Genomic DNA, 16,541 nt, shown 5'->3' with positions numbered 1-16,541 from the left:
CTCTAAAGACCTCATCTCCTCCCCACTGATTGGAAAGTGGTCTAGAGGATAAAGTACTGAATAGGCAATCTTTCTATGGAGAAATAACGTGAGTAGTATTAGAGATATAAGAGAAGGTCATTAAAGAGAAAACAGTGAGAAGAGCAAAGTTAAAAAGATGGAGGACTGGCTGGGCGCAGTGGCTCACGCCTGTAATCCCAGCACTTTGGGAGGCCGAGGTGGCTGGATCACCTCAAGAGCAGCCTGACTAACATGGAGAAACCCCATCTGTACTAAAGATACAAAATTAGCTGGGCGTGGTGGTGCATGCCTGTAATCCCAGCTACTTGGGAGGCTGAGGCAGAATAATTGCTTGAACCTGGGAGACAGAGGTTGTGGTGAGCCGAGATTGCGCCATTGTACCTGGGCAACAAGAGTGAAACTCTGTCTCAAAAAAAAAAAAAAGAGAAGGCCATCATACCTTTTATGTGCATAGTTTGGTATTTGAACTAATGAACTATAAATTCAAGGCTTGAAAGAGTGAGGCTCTGGAGAAAGGATTCCAACACAGTAAGATGAATTCAGTTCCCTGACTTTACCTTTGTCCCGTGATACTGGGTTTTGTCTTTTCCTAACTTGGCTCAGTCTCCCATCCATGCACAGAGAAGGGCACAAGAGAATGTACTTTCCATAGTGCCTAGGATTTTGTCTTTTACTTTATACAGAGAATATTAAACTTACCTTGAAAGATGTCACCTTGAGGCCGGGCGCAGTGGCTCACACCTGTAATCCCAGCACTTTGGGAGGCTGAGGCAGGCGGATCACCTGAAGTTGGGAGTTCGAGAGCAGCCTGATCAACATGGTGAAACCCTGTCTCTAAAAAAAAAAAAGAGAAAGAAAGGAAGATGTCACCTTGAAGAAGTTCCCACTGGCTGAATTTGAGCATCAAAATAAATATAATAGCAATGGCTTATAACCCATTGAATAAAATCCATGAGTCCATTCAGATAATGAACAATCAGCTGGGCACAGTAGCTCATTCCTATAATCCCAGCACCTTGGGGCTGAAGCAGGAGGATCATATAAGGTCAGGAGTTCAAGACCAGCCTGGGCAGCATAGTGAGACCCCCATCTGTACTTTTTACAAATAAAAATAATAAAATAAACTTTTTAAAAGAGATAACAACAAGGTCAAGCCCACCATTACAGCTGATTAAAATCTAATAAATATGAAAGGAATGATAACATCAGAAAATAACCCTAACTGTCATAGCTACAGTTAATCGAGGCAAGAATCGTCAATAGATGCTCAAATTTTGGGACAATAATAAACTCCTTACTTGGAAAATGAAATGGTAACTTCCCAGTGGAGACACCAAATGGACACTAAGTTACCCAAGTGGTAAAAGTTAACAACCCTAATAACCCTAATAATAAAACAAAATGACATCATCACTTGTGTAGTGTTTGTGCCAAAAAATGTATAACCTGAATCTAATCATGATGGAGCGCCAAATTGAGGGATGCTGTATGAATCAATTGGTCTATACTGTTTAAAATGCTGATAACATTTACAAAAGAAGAAGGAAAATTGCTCCAGGTAAGAAGAGACTACAGAGACATGACAACTAAATGCAGTATGTGATCCCAGATGGGATACGGATTAGGCTAAAATAAAATACATTATTGGAAAAAAAATGGTGATATTTAATTATGGACTAGCCTTTAGATAACAGTATTCTCTCAGTGTTGTATTCCCTAAGTGTGATCATTGTAATACCGTTATATTTTAGAAGTCCTTGTTTTCAGGAACTATATACTGATGTATTTAGGGTTAAAAGAGCTTTATTATATTTTATAGGCCGGGCACGGTGGCTCATGTCTGTAATCCCAGCACTTTGGGAAGCCAAGGCAGGTGGATCACCTGAGGTCACGAGTTCGAGACCAGCCTGATCAACATGGAGAAACCCTGTCTCTACTAAAAATACAGAATTAACTGGGCATGGTGGTGCATGCCTATAATCCTAGCTACTTGGGAGGCTGATGCAGGAGAATCACATGAACCCCGGAGGCAGAGGTTGCAGTGAGCCGAGATCCCACCATTGCACTCCAACCTGGGCAACAATATTTGCAACTTTATTCAAATGGTTCAGAAAAAAGAAGTACATATATATGTGTGTGAGTGTCTGTGCATATGTGTGTGTGTGTGTGTGTGTGTGTGTAGAGAGAGAGAGAGAGAAGAGAGGAAAAGACAGGTGTTTTTCGTACTGTTCTTACAGCTCTTCAGTAGGTTAGCAACTGTTTTTTTTAAAAAAAAAAACCTTAACATTTAGGTGGGTTTCTATTGCTGCCTTTTAATTCTTGAAATGTGTCCCTGGATGGAAGACCTAAATATCTTTTTCTTTTGTTTTTTTGAGACAGAGTATCGCTCTGTTGCCCAGGCTGGAGTGCACTGGTGCAATCTAGGCTTACTTCAACCTCTGCCTTCTGGGTTCGAGTGATCCTCTCACTTCAGCCTCCTGAGTAGGGACTACAGGCATGCACCACCAAACTAATTTTTCTGTTTTCAGTAGAGATGGGGTTTCACTGTGTTGGCCAGGCTTGCTTCAGTCCCAAAATCGTGGGATTACAGGCGTGAGCCATCACACCCAGACCTCTTTTTCATTTCTAAGAAGTGCTGTTGTGCTTTCTTCCTAACCAGATTGGTCCAGAGAAGGGAGTGGTGCACCTGGCGACAGCAGCCATCCTAAATGCAGTGTGGGATTTGTGGGCCAAGCAGGAGGGAAAGGTAACTCCCCTCACAAATGCTTCAGAGGCTCCCAGGAACCCTAAGACACTGACTTTCCCTAAGCACAAGGGAAAGACAGACACATTGCAGGCCCCCAGAAGGAAATACAGAGAATTGCTTTGGTGTTTTTTCTCCCCTGAGAGGTTTTGGCAGTAGGTAGGGAATGGCAGATGGATGGGATGGTGGAAGGCACAGGCAGCAGTAGAGGGGGGTTGGGGGAACCTGATGGCTGAGAGCCAGTGTTTGCTGCCAATGCATTTACTGTCAGGAAAAAAATGGGGGCACTTTACACATATGTCTTACAAATCCTTTCTTTTTTACTTCAAGCCTGTCTGGAAGTTACTCGTGGACATGGTAAGTAGAATCTTTAATGTTACAATTGTTTCTGAAAATGAAATGAATTTCATGGATGACTTGCCTTTTGATGATCAGGAAATATATTCAGGACTGTCTGTTGATCACTATAGTGATGATAAAGCCAGTAAAATATGACATTTGTTTTCTGATACCTGACGTAACAGATGACTGTGCTTGTGCAGGCAGGGTGGCACGAGGGGCAGCAGAAGGGGTCCTGCTCCCCGACCGTGTACCTGTAACGTGCAGTCCCAGTTCTCTGAGCCTCCATTGCCTGTGACAAGAGGATCATCCTAACTTCTCTAGGAACCTCACAGAATTAAAGATCAGTGAGAAAAGCACCTCATAAACTCTGAAAAGCAAGATGTTATAATGTTATGATGATATCCAGGCTGGGCGTGGTGGCTCACGCCTATGATCCCAGCACTTTGGAAGGCTGGAGGATGGCTCGAGCCCAGGAGTTTCAGGCTGCAGTGAGCTATAATGGCACCACTGCACTCAGGTGACAGAGCAAGACCCTGTCTCAAAAAAAGAAAAGATACTCTCCAGTCACTTTGACACCAGGAATAAGATCAGGCCATTGCAGCCTCTGCTGTACAGTTCCAGCAGGGAAGGAGCTGAACACTGAATTCTAAAGATATGCACTTGGCTGTTTTCTTTCTTCCTGACCTTTTCATAGCAAGGGTGAGCAACTGGATGCTGAGGAGGAAAAAACTGGGCAAGTTAAAGGGGAATGAGCTTCAGACCCATGCAGAGCTGGCTGTGAGTCCGGGTTTCACTGCTCACTAGCTGCATGACCTTGAGCATGTGACTCCCCAACTCTTAGCTGCAGTGACACCTGGGTGGTGGTTAAAAACCTCTGGGTCCGCAAATGAAGCCCCTTGTTATTAGTTGGCAGCAAAATTAAGGAAGAACAAAGAACACCATGGCCTTGAAGAGTGTTGGGCAGGAGACTGCGCCTCCTCTGGAGGAAAGCGAAGACAGGAGGCTGTCACATCATCTCTGACATGGAGCGTGGCCTCGGGGCCATCCACAGGGGAAGGAGGCAGAGCTCTTGAGCCCCTTCTGGACTCACGGTTGGCCTTTTACAGGGGTAGAAGAGATAGCCACCAAAAGGGAATGATTTGCAGGCCACCAGAAATGTGCCTGAGGTCCCACCTGTGGACTGTCCATTTTTGGATCCTGTTCCCTTTCAGTGCCGGTACTCTTTTTTTTTTTCTTGTAGTTTAATTTTCAGTGTCTGGTGATCAGTGTTTTTTGAGATGGAGTTTTCTTCTTCTTGTCCAGGCAGGAGTACAGTGGTGCAATCTCGGCTCACTGCAACCTCCTCCTCCTGGGTTCAAACGATTCTCTTGCCTCAGCCTCCCAAGTAGCTGGGACTGCAAAGCCCCTGCCACCATGCTCAGCTACTTTTTTGTATTGTTAGTAGAGACGAGGTTTCACCATGTTGGTCAGGCTGGTCTCTCTCGAACTCCTTACCTCAGGTGATCCACCCACCTCGGCCTCCCAAAGTGCTGGGATGACAGGCATGAGTCACCCACTCGGCCCAGAACTCTTAAAAGAAGTGGAATCTCAGGGTTGAAAGAGCTTTTAGGATTTTCGACAGTTATGGTAGAGTATTATGGGTCACTATAAGACCTTAGTGGGAATGGAGCTACTGGCTGTTTTCCAACTGACTGTTCCGTCAGGGTGGGGAGAGGCCTCAGCACCAGGCCCTGCCGAGATGTTGGTGGGTGGTCAGCCAGGTGGGCCATTCGCTCCGATTCACACACTCAGTTCCTGTCCGTGAAGCAAACATCCCATTTGGCAGAAGAAACTCCTGAAGGTCACGCTGCTGGTGAGCAGTGGCCCAGTGCGGGGCAGCCTTCTTTCCTCCGCAGTTCACTGCTCCAGGACCATCCTCCGGCCTCGCAGCTCACCATGGACAGCCCTGTGGTGTGGCGCTCATGTGCACAGTGTTGCCAGGCGTTCATCTCTTTGCTGAGCTCCTGCTGAGTGTTTGCCTGGGGCCAGGCCCTCCTTCCAGGAAGCCATGTCAGCTGGAAAGAACAGGGTGGCGGGGGGTGGCGAGGGGTCAGAGCATGAGCGTCTGAGGGCTTCGTCAGGGGACAGCGAGGAGCCTCTAAAGGACTCTACACTTATGAATGACAGAGTCAAACAATTTAACAAAGCCCCAAAGGTCCCTGCCAGGAAAGAATGAGCCCCATGTATCACCATAAGCAACTTCTTAGAAGCTTAACTCGTCCCTGCCATCCCAGCACTTTGGGAGGCCGAGGAGGGAGGATCACTTGAAGCCAGAAGCTCAAGATCAGCCTGGTTAACACAGTGAGACTCCATCTCTACAAAAATAAAAGTAAATTAGCTGGGCATGGTGGCACACACCTGGAGTCCCAGCTACTCAGGAGGCTGAGGCAGGAGGATCACATAAACCCAGGAGACTGAGGCTGCAATGAGCTATGATGGCACCACTGCACTCCAGCCTGGGCAACAGAGTGAGACCTTGTCTCTAAAAAAAGAATAATACATAATTTTTAAAAACGAAATATAACTCAACTTAGAATTGATTCGGGCCTCTTGCCTTCCTGTCACATTGCCAGGATCCCAGGACGCTGGTGTCCTGCATAGATTTCAGGTACATCACCGATGTCCTGACTGAGGAGGATGCCCTAGGTGAGTTCAGAAGCTTTCTGGGATACACCGATGTGCACGCACAGGAGTGGGATGCTTTGTTGCCTAAAAGGGTGAGTGATGCTTTTTGTTTCTTCCAGAAATATTGCAGAAAGGTCAAGTTGGTAAAAAAGAAAGAGGTGGGTTGTAAGAACATTTTCTTCATTGTTTTTGCTAACATTGCCCACTTTTGAGTGCCCCTGTCCTTTTGGGATTCACCCTGTCCTCCCAAATGCCACATGCTGAGCAGCTAGGCCTTCAGATCAACGTTCAAGTCTGCATGGTGAAGTCTCCTGGGTATGACCTCTGACTGCAGGGTTTGCTTCAGCCACTGCTGAAAGGAAGTCTGGCTTAGGGAGGGTCCTTGGGGAGCAGGGCAGTCTGTGAGGGTATCCTGATCACCTGGGTTTGACATCCTAGTAATTTGTGGCTGGGTGTGCGTGAAAGGCAGGGTCAGGAGAACAGCAGGACTCTCCACGGGAAACAGCTTAGCTACAGGCACTTCCAATTCCGAAAGGCCCTGGAAAGTGCAAAATGTTGATGATGCTGTTTTCACAGAGGAGCAAATGCTGGCACAAGGCTACCCTGCTTACACGACATCGTGCGCCTGGCTGGGGTACTCAGATGACACGTTGAAGCAGGTGGGCATTTTAACTTGGCTTTGTAGATGGGCTGAAGGGGGAGAAACCAACCTGTTTTTTCGTCTGTACTCACACCACTACTCTCAATACCTCACTTCTGACACCAGATGTCTATGGTTTTCTCTCTCATGCCAACCAGTTTTCCACTTCTCTGTGGACACAAGCTGGGTGTCCTGCTATTTTACTCAATTCTGACACCACCTACCTGGAGCTAGCCTCAGACCCCACGGGTTAAGTGCTCAGTCTTCCAGAACTGCCCCACGGCAGATGCCAATTGCAAGTCCACGTTGTCACCTGTGCTTCTGACTGGCTTTGCCTCTGATGGGAGGTTCCCACAAACCCCCCTTTGAGTTCAATCATTTGGTGGATTGGCTCACAGAATTCAGGGAAACGCTATGTTTACTCATTTATTATAAAGGATACAACTTAAGAACAGCCAAACTGAAGAGACGCATAGGGCAAAGTGTGAGGAGGGGTACAGAGCTGCTGTGTCCTCTCCAGGTGAGCCACGCTCCCAGCACCGCCATGTGTTCACCAACCTAGAAGCTCTCTGAACCCTGTTTGGGGGTTTTATGGAGGCTTCAGTATTTAGGTATGATTAAGTATTTGGCCATTGGCCATCAATTCAACGTTCAGCCCCCTCCCCTCCCCAGAGATCTAGGATAGGCTAAAGTTTCCAACCCCACAACTATGCCTCTCTGGTTTTTCTGTCCCCAGCCCCATCATGAAGCTACATAGGGGACCTCAGCAGGGCTATCTCCTTCACATACAGAAGACACTCCTATCACTCAGGAGATGCCAAGGGTTTTAGGGGCTGTGTGCTAGGAAATAGGGGGGCAGAAACGGGGACAGAGACCAAATATATATTCCTTCTTATATCACATGGGCTTTATATTCCAGCCTCTCTGGGAGAAATTTAATACTTCCTTGTTCACTTTTCTAAATCATTTGACCGGGTGTGGTGGCTCATGCCTGTAATCCCAGCACTTTGGGAGGCTGAGGCGAGTGGATCATCTGAGGTCAAAAGTTCAAAACCAGCCAAGCCAACATGGTGAAACCCTATCTCTACTAAAAATATGAAACAAAAAAATTAACTGGGCATGGTGACGTGAACCTGTAGTCCCGCTACTCAGGAGGCTGAAGCAGGAGAATTGCTTGAACCCATTGCCACTATACTCCAGCCTGGATGACAAAGTGAGACTCCATTTCAAAAAAAAAAAAAATCATTTTGGATACAAGGCCTCATTCTGAAAGTACACAAGCAAATGCAAAGCCATTCACCTTGTGGACCCAGGGACTCTGTGACTTACGGAGTCACCTTGGGCTCTGGAAGGTGACAGTCTAGGGTGTGCTTCCCAGGCAGCTCAGCAGCAGACCCACTGTGAGATGGAGAAATAATGCCTGTTTCCTGGGGTGGTTTTGAGGATTCACATACATGCTGTAAGTTGTGTCACGCTCAAGGCACCATGCTGGCACACGGCATGCAGTCGGCACATGGTGGATTTATTACTGTTTCTCTTTACACTGTGCCCACTTTGAGAGAGGAGAGAGGGAGGCTGGCTTCTGCATGTTACTCTTAAATCCACTCATTTTATGGATGCCACAGAATATCCTAGCTTTTTTTTTTTGAGACTGAGTTTCGCTCTTGTTACCCAGGCTAGAGTGCAATGGCGCAATCTTGGCTCACCACAACCTCCTTCTCCTGGATTCAAGCAATTCTCCTGCCTCAGCCTCCTGAGTAGCTGGGACTACAGTCATGCACCCCCATGACCAGCTAATTTTTGTATTTTTAGTAGAGATGGGGTTTCACCATATTGACCGGGATTGTCTCGATCTCTTGACCTTGTGATCCACCCACCTTGGCCTCCCAAAGTGCTGGGATTATAAGCATGAGCCACCGTACCCGGCCTATCCTAGCTTTAAAAAGAGAGATCAATGCTATATTCCCCTTCCAGGAAGGTTGTGACCATTGAAAAAATGGTTTCCATAGAGATGAGGAAAGAAAGTCACCCTACAAGTAAAAAGTGATCTCTGTCAGCTAAGCTGTTTCTGCTGTTAATTTCAACAACACATGAGTGTTGCTCTGGTCTATGCTATGACCATAATGCTTGTGAAGCGGATCAGTAATGACTGATGTCTGGTCAGATTGAGGGACCCTCTCCAGTGTGTGACCCTGTACTCCTTTCCCACAGCTCTGCACCCAGGCACTGAAGGATGGCTGGACCCGGTAAGTATTTGTGATGATGGACCCGACTTTCCCAGTTGGCGGCAGGAGGGACCCAGGCAGTGGAGAGGAGCCAAGGAGTAAAAGGCACCCACAGGCTCATAGGGATGTGTAAGAGAAGTTTCCCCTTAGGCCAGGCTCTTTCTCTAAAGGCAGGATGTGAGTCCTCATTTGAATTCTAGGACATCAGAGTTGAAAGAGGCCTGGGAGATTGTTGATTTCAGGCCCTAACCCAGAAAAGAAATCCATTCTTTACCATCAGTAGCAGCGTTGATTCAGCTTTTGCATGAACATCTCCAGAGGCAGCGAGCTTAACTTGGTGAGGCGCTTTTCATTCTTTGAGGGCTTTAAGTATTAGGTGGGGTTATTTTGTTTGTTTGTTTTGAGATGAGTTTCACTTTGGTCACCCAGGCTGGAGTGCAATGGCACAATCTCACTGCAACCTCCACCTCTTGGGTTCAAGCCATTCTCCTGCCTCAGCCTCCTGAGTCACTGGGATTACAGGCACCCTCCACCATGCTTGGCTAATTTTTGTATTTTTAGTAGAGACAGGGTTTTGTCATATTGATCAGGCTGGTCTCAAACTCCTAACCTCAGGTGATCTGCCCACCTCAGCCTCCCAAAGTGCTGGGATTTCAGGTTTGAGCCACCGCACCCAGCCAGGTGGGTCTTTAATGTCAGGAACCCGGCCGGGCATGGTGGCTCACACGTGTAATCCCAGCACTTTAGGAGGCCGAGGCGGGTGGATCACCTGAGGTCAGGAGTTCAAGATCAGCCTGACATCAATATGGTGAAACCCCGTCTCTAAAAAAAAAAAAAAAAATGTCAGGAACTCTTTGCTTCCATGTAATTTCCAGCCACAGGTCCCAGTTCCCAAGAGCCAGGCTGTTCTTCCATTTGAGTGACAGCCCTCCTCTACCTCCAGGCCACCTCCTTTCCACACTGCTCATCTGCACTTCTCCCTTCTGACTCTCGCATGTGCAGGTGAAGACCTCTGGCCATCCTAAGACCTTCTCTGGATGAGCCTTGATGGTCGACGATCCCACGTCCTGACACAGGGCAAGATGCAGAGGGACCATCATCTCTCTTGACCTGGTCTCCGTGCATCCTTCAGTGCAGCTCACCATGGCACCTTTTGCCTGTGACATGTCACCAGGCTTCCTATCTGACCTGCAGCCACTCTGGTCTCTGAGCCTTCTGCTACGCAGTGTGTTCTGTGGAGCAGGAGCTCCAGCGTCACCTGGGAGCTTGTCAGAAATGCAGCCTGGGCCTCTCCCCAGACCTGCTGCGTGGGAATCTGCACTGGAACAAGATCCCCGAGTGATTCCTGTGCACACTCAAGTTGGAGAGGCACTGGATTCTTGTTAATGCCTCAGCTAAATAAAGGGTTGAGGATTAAGAACTTGAAGGAGGCAGCATGAGGCCTTGGCATCTCATGGAACTGAAATCAGATTTTGCCTTTCCCCTCATCTCCTGCAAATACTCACTATGTGATCAAGGGTAAATTGCTCAACCTCCCTGAACTTCATTTTCTTCCTATCAGTACAAGTAATATGAGCTTATGGTTCTCCTCAAAGTTGCCATATCTCAGAAGGACTGGCACAGGGCAGGATTCAGAGCAGCTGCTGTAAGTGCTGGCTGTTTGCCCTCCCTCTACATACCTGGGGGAGGCTGCAGCAATGTATCTGGTGACTCAGAGAAGGCTGTGAGGAGTAAAGGGCCTCTTCCCAGCATGGGAAGCCTGGCATCCAAAGCCTGTGGCCAGCCACCCTCTCTGGAGCATCACAGATCATGTAGTTGAAGTCCCCAGATGGTACAGAAGAGCACGGCAGGTGCCTGAGAGCATGTGGCACTCTGCAAGCTGGGGCTCTTTGCACAGCAGCAGGAGGACCTCAGCCAAGGAGGTACACAAGGAGGATAGGCTAGTGTTCAAGAGGGCAGATGCTGGCATCCCTGCGGTGGTGTCCCCTCCTCCACCTGCCAGTGCCCACACTGAGGCCAGCAACACCTCTTCTGACAGCAGAGTCGCAGAGTGCGACGTAGAGGCCCATGTTTCAAGAGAATAGTTGGACATCCAAACAGATTAAGGAACTCCCTACAAGTGTCTAGATGTGATGTAAAGGAGACCTCTACACGAAAGCTCCAGCCCCACTCTGCTGTTCCCCAGTTACGTGACCTCGTCACTTTCCCTCCCAGAACCTCAGGCCCCTGCACTGCAGGGGACAGACCATCCCTGTGGCCTTCCTCTTACTGAGTTAATTCAAGACAGAGCTCTCCTTTGTAAGCCAGACCCTTTCCATTCAGGCTATCACAGGGTGGCTCACTCGGCACCCCTTGTCAGCCCCACTCTCCTCTTCAATTCTCACTGTGGCTTTTTTGTTCTTAATTCCTTTTCATGGCACAGCAAAAACTCAGTTAATTGTTTTAAAGACCTGACTTCTCTGGTCTAGCTCCTTAACTCCAGGTAAGCAGATAATGGAAAGTCATTGCCCTGAAACTGAATGAAGAGATAAAGTTCACAGGTTTATTTCAAGTGACTTATCTGAAGATGGGGACAGAGCAAGAAGTTACTAGAAAACATGGTCTGTGAATTGTCGATAGAGGCAGTTGCTTCTGCAGAAAATCCAGGTGCCCTTGCCAAGTCCAGGTACAGGTCTAAACTAGCAAACCAAATGCATTTTCTAGGTTTAAAGTAAAGGTGGGTGCTGATCTCCAGGATGATGAGCGAAGATGCCGACTCATCCGAGATGTGATTGGACCGGAGAAGACTTTGGTAAATAACCTCTCACTCCACTGAGAAGCAGCAGCCTTTGTCCAGGGCTAAATACAACTTGTTTCAAGCACAGATTAAAGAATATTGGGAATTAAAAAACTTATTGTCAGAGGAAGTACAGTTCTATAGTCTTGCAGTAGGTGAACTCAAAAAAAAGTGAAGGGACTGATAGTTTACATTTTTTAATTCTGCAGAACTAGTTAAGTAAGTCTGCGGTTAAGGATCCTTTCTTGCTAACACAGCTGCACCTGAGCAAACAGGTTTCCCATTGGTGCTCTGGTGTGTCAATCATTTAATCTCCCCTCCTAGCTCCTCAGGCAAGTGGGCGTCACGAAGCCATTATTGAAGAAATGTTGTAACTTCATCTGAGATAAATGTACGGATCAGTCATTTCTGATTGGTATTTTTATAAACCAGTTCTTATGTGTAAAATATTTTCATGAAAGAAAGTCACAGTAAGATGTTTTTATGAGGCTTTAGAGGCTTTTTGCATAAGTTAAATAGAAATTTTGAGTTCTTGACCCAGGATCACTATTTATGCATGAATTAATGCTGTTTTTGTTTTATGAGATCATCCTTATCCAAATAACTTAAGATAAAAATTGATTCTGGGCTGGCCAGGCGCGGTGGCTCATGCCTGTAATCCTAGCACTTTGGGAGGCCAAGGTGAGTGGATTGCCTGAGCTCAGGAGTACAACGAGAGCAGCCTGGGTAACATGGTGAAACCCATCTCTACAAAAAAAATACAAAAAAAAAAAAAAGCTGATTCTGGGCCGAACACAGTGGCTCCTGCCTATAATCCTAATGCTTTGGGAGGCTGAGGCAGGTGGATCACTTGAGGCCAGGAGTTTGAGACCAGCCTGGGGTACCTACCAAGACTCCATCGCTAAATGAAAGAAGGAAAAATATTTAACCAGGTATGGTGGCGCATGTCTATAGTCCCACCTACTGTGGAAGATGAGGCAAAAAGATCACTGAGCCCAGGAGTTGGAGGCTGCAGTGAGCTACAGTAACACCACTGCACTCCCATGTGGGCAACAGAGTGAGACCTGGTCTCTTAAAAAAAATTTGTATTCTGAGCATACTGTCCTCTGGTTCTCATAGTGTCCTGGGAGGGAGCTCTTATTACTTAGCACGTTCTATAGAGATGTCTGTTTCTGTGTTCTACTCCAAGCACGGGAAGATCAGGGATGAGGGGCTGTCCCTTAAGCAGGGCACAGCCAGTACCTGGCTTCCAAAAAGGATAGTGGCACACAGACAGCCAGGGCCTAGGAGGGAGAGGACTGGACTTGACCTCACCATTGACTTGACTTACTGTTCTTAAGCAAGTTACTTAATTTCTCTGCATGACAGTTTTCTTATTTGTAAAATGGGTTAATATGAACTGCCTCATGGGTTTTTTTTTTTTTTTTTTTGAGATAGGGTCTCACTCAGTGACCCAGGCTAGAGTACAGCGGCATGATCACAGCTCACTGCAGCCTTGACCTCCCCTGGCTCAGGGGATCCTCTCAACTCAGGCTCCTGAGTAGCTGGGACTACAGGTTAGAGCCACCACACCCAGCTAATTTTTGTATTTTTTGTAGAGACAGGGTTTTGCTATGTTGCCCAGGCTGGTTGTGAACTCCTGGGCTCAGAAATCCACTGGATTCGGCCTCCCCAAGTGTTGAGATTACAGGCATGAGCCACCATGCCTGGCTGGTTATTATAAATATTAAATGGAACAAAATCTGTAAAGTGCCTAGTGGAGTAGGTGCAGCATTATGGAAGAGTTTATGCTATTTATTACTGTGTCAGACACATAGTGGGCCGTAGTCAATAAATGACTATTGAACAAACTTACTGTTGATTGTGCATGATTCAGAATGTGACAAAATGGTTCCTACAAATACAACCAACACTGCAAGACACATGTATTTGTGTGGCATCTAAATGGCAGTTGGACCAGAGCCCAGGGCCAGTGGGCACTTCTCATGGCCCAGTCCAAGGCACTGCCAGACATCCCAGCGGCTCCTCAGACAATTCACAGCTCCTCCAAAAGACTGTATCTGGAGCCAGAGTCCCCATCTCGGTGACTGCTCTTTGGCTCTTTTTGTTATGGCCTTGCGCTGGGCCTCAGCAGAGGTGTTAGGGGGTCTCACTCAGCTATTGGTGGCACTGAGTGACAGCATTTCCTCCCTAGGAGCCACAGCCCTGCAGCAAGGTTGGCTCAGGGCAGACCTCCTTGTGAAGAATCTCTTTTTGCAGATGATGGATGCCAATCAGCGCTGGGATGTGCCTGAGGCAGTAGAGTGGATGTCCAAGCTGGCCAAGTTCAAGCCATTGTGGATTGAGGAGCCAACCTCCCCTGATGACATTCTGGGGCATGCAACCATTTCCAAGGTAGGAAAATGGCGGCTGCTGCTGCCATGGCAATTTATTTTTTTTGTTTAGTTTTCCAGAGTGCTGGGAACAGATCCTGAAATTTCTTCACTTGCTCCCTCTTGCATTTCCTGATAAAGTAGCTGAAAGAATTGTAATGTGTGACAAACACTGGAGTTACAGGCCTGATGTTCCCTTGTCTTCTTCAGCTTATACTTTGCCCTGATTTCTGTTTGCTTTAGAAAAGTAAGCTGCTGAAAGTTGAAGGGCTACCAGCAATTTGAAGGTTAATAGACATGGTTCCTATACTTTGTAAATATAGAAATGTGATAGATGTGTGTGGTGGTGGTGGTGTTGTTGTTGTTGTTGTTGTTGTTGTTTTGTTTTGTTTTGTTGAGATAGAGTCTCACTCTATTGCCCAGGCTGGAGTGCAATGGTGCCATCTCGGCTCACTGCAACCTTCGCCTCCCAGGTTCAAGCAATTCTCGTGCCTCCGCCTCCCAAGCAGCTGGAACTACAGGTGCACGGCACCATGCCAGACTAATTTTTCATATTTTCAGTAGAGATGGAGTTTCACCATGCTGGCCAGGCTGGTTTCAAACTCCTGACCTCAGGTGATCTGCCTCCCTTGGCTTCCCAAAGTGCTGGGATTACAGGTGTGAGCTACCACACCCTGCCAGAAATGTGATAGATATTATAAGACTCTTCACCCAGAATGAAACAAAAAGTGAAGATTCCTTCGGATGACTCAAAAGGAAAGGTTTGCTTAGCTAATGTCTAGGTCAAAGGCCTCCCCAAGAGAAGGCAGCCTGTCTGTTTCCCAAGAGCACTCGTGATAAATTCACCCTAATTGGAGCCAGTCTTTCTCTCTTTCAAGTTTAGAAAGAACATGAAACATGGGAACATCTGTGTAACATTCTGTGACCCGGGCAGTCTCCCATTACTCAGGTTTGCAGCACTGCTCTACACAGCCAGAGTGCCAGCCGGTTAATTTATGAAGAGAACTTTAACTTTTAGCAATCTCCATAAGGAGCTGTATTAAGCCAAAGGCTGCCAGATGAGTGAGGAATCAGGGCAGGGACTGGCTATGGGATTTGAGTATGTGATGGTGTCAGATTGCAGTGGCCCAGTCCATCCATCTCTGAGCTTGTACACACTGTCCCTCCCCATTGGCCACAGGCCTAGCTAACATTTGCCTTTGATGCCTCTTTTGTGGTTTTTACTTTCTTTCTTTTCTTTCTTTCTCTTTCATTCTTTCTTTTCTTTTTTACTTTCTTCTTTCTTTTCTTTCTCTTTCTTTCTTTCTCTCTCCCTTCCTTCCTTTCTTTTCTTTCTCTTTCTTTCTTCCTCCCTCCTTCCCTCTCTCTCTCTTTCTTTCTTTTTTTGATAGAGTCTTGCTCTGTCACCTAGGCTACAGTAAAGTGGCACAATCTCGACTTACTACAACCTCTGCCTCCCAGGTTTAAGCGATTCTTCTGCTTCAGCCTCCCAGGTAGCTGGGACTACAGGTATGTGCCACCACACCTGGATAATTTTTTTTTTTTTTTGTATTTTTAGTAGAGATGGAGTTTCACCACATTGGCCAGGCCGGTCTTGAACTCCTGACCTCAGACGATCCACCCACCTTGGCCTCTCAAAGTGCTGGGATTACAGGCGTGAGCCACCATGTCCAGCCTTGTGTTTCCATCTGAGAATTTTTTTCTCCTACATGCTAACTGGTTTGGCACAGTCATGCCACATAGCAATGTTTCAGTCGCGGAAGACTGTGTGAATGATGGTGCAGCATAAATAATCCCATAAAGTTATAATGGAGCTGAAAAGCTCATCACCTAGTGACGTTGTAGAGATTGACTAGAGATGTCCTAGTGCAATGCGTTACCTTCCCTGTGTTTAAGTATGTTTAGATACTGGCCATTGTGTTGCAGTTGCCTGCAGCATTCGATACAGTGGCATGCTGTACAGTTTTGTAGCCTGGAAGCAGTAGGCCATGCCATATAGTCTATGTATGGAGTAGTCACTACCATTTAGGGTCATGTAAATACACTCTGTGATGTTCACACAATGATGAAATCGCCTAAGGGCACATTTCTCAGAGGGTTTTCTTGTCATTAAGTGACACGACTGTATATTCATGTGGCTTATAGCCATGTCCTGCCTACCTAGAAACATTTTTCCTGAGGTGACTTTGCACAGCTGCACACTCCCCATTCTGTGTTGATCTTACACCTTTAACTCTGATGGAGCAGTCTTGGTTCCAGTTCTAGGAGGGACACCTTGATCATCCCATATAAACTCATGGGGTCGTACTGGAGGTACGGAGTTGGGGGCTCAGGGACCAGTTCTCCGTTTCTCTCAGCAAATCAGCATATGATCTACGTTATGTGGGATGCTTTGCCAAAGCCTGGGTTTCAGAAATAACCTCCTCTTTCACTTTGCAGCCTCGTCAGAGAGAAAAGCTGAGATACGTGAAACAAAGACTGGAGGATACTGGGCCAGGGCACTGAATGCCGAGCACAGTAGAAAAGTTAATTGAGGAGAACGTTGGGTGTGGGCTGGAACGAGGGGGACGGCCAGAGCTGACTCCGTAAGGAAAGCTAAGCCGCAGGTGAGGGAAGGGTGATCAGGAGCCACAGAGCAACCACAGCCTTCCTTATTTAAACAGAACCCAGACTTTCCAAGGAATCATTCCACAATAGGAATCTCAGGTGAGGAGCCACATGGAAACAAGACTTTTCACCTTGGGTCCCACTTGCTTTC

General features: G+C 47.0%; 1 protein-coding gene across 3 annotated transcripts in view; it reads left to right on the top strand.

The window, feature by feature from the left end:
- ENOSF1 (enolase superfamily member 1) overlaps nucleotides 1-16,541 on the top strand; it is a 42,567-nt gene that overhangs the window by 18,222 nt on the left and 7,804 nt on the right. For all 3 annotated transcript variants that reach the window (XM_064379359.1, XM_064379357.1, XM_064379358.1), the window contains 8 exons: nucleotides 2,681-2,767; nucleotides 3,095-3,121; nucleotides 5,719-5,791; nucleotides 5,890-5,928; nucleotides 6,347-6,429; nucleotides 8,622-8,656; nucleotides 11,339-11,426; nucleotides 13,671-13,805. In XM_064379359.1, the coding sequence (XP_064235429.1) occupies nucleotides 2,681-2,767; nucleotides 3,095-3,121; nucleotides 5,719-5,791; nucleotides 5,890-5,928; nucleotides 6,347-6,429; nucleotides 8,622-8,656; nucleotides 11,339-11,426; nucleotides 13,671-13,805 (567 nt within the window). The remainder of the gene's footprint in view (nucleotides 1-2,680; nucleotides 2,768-3,094; nucleotides 3,122-5,718; nucleotides 5,792-5,889; nucleotides 5,929-6,346; nucleotides 6,430-8,621; nucleotides 8,657-11,338; nucleotides 11,427-13,670; nucleotides 13,806-16,541) is intronic.

This window comes from Aotus nancymaae, unplaced genomic scaffold, assembly GCF_030222135.1.
Source record: "Aotus nancymaae isolate 86718 unplaced genomic scaffold, 86718_ANA_hifiasm-v0.15.2.pri h1tg000020l, whole genome shotgun sequence".
In the NCBI taxonomy this organism is placed as follows: domain Eukaryota; kingdom Metazoa; phylum Chordata; class Mammalia; order Primates; family Aotidae; genus Aotus; species Aotus nancymaae.
The sequence above is the reverse complement of the archived record's forward strand: the minus strand, read 5'-3'. Positions and strand labels throughout refer to the sequence as shown.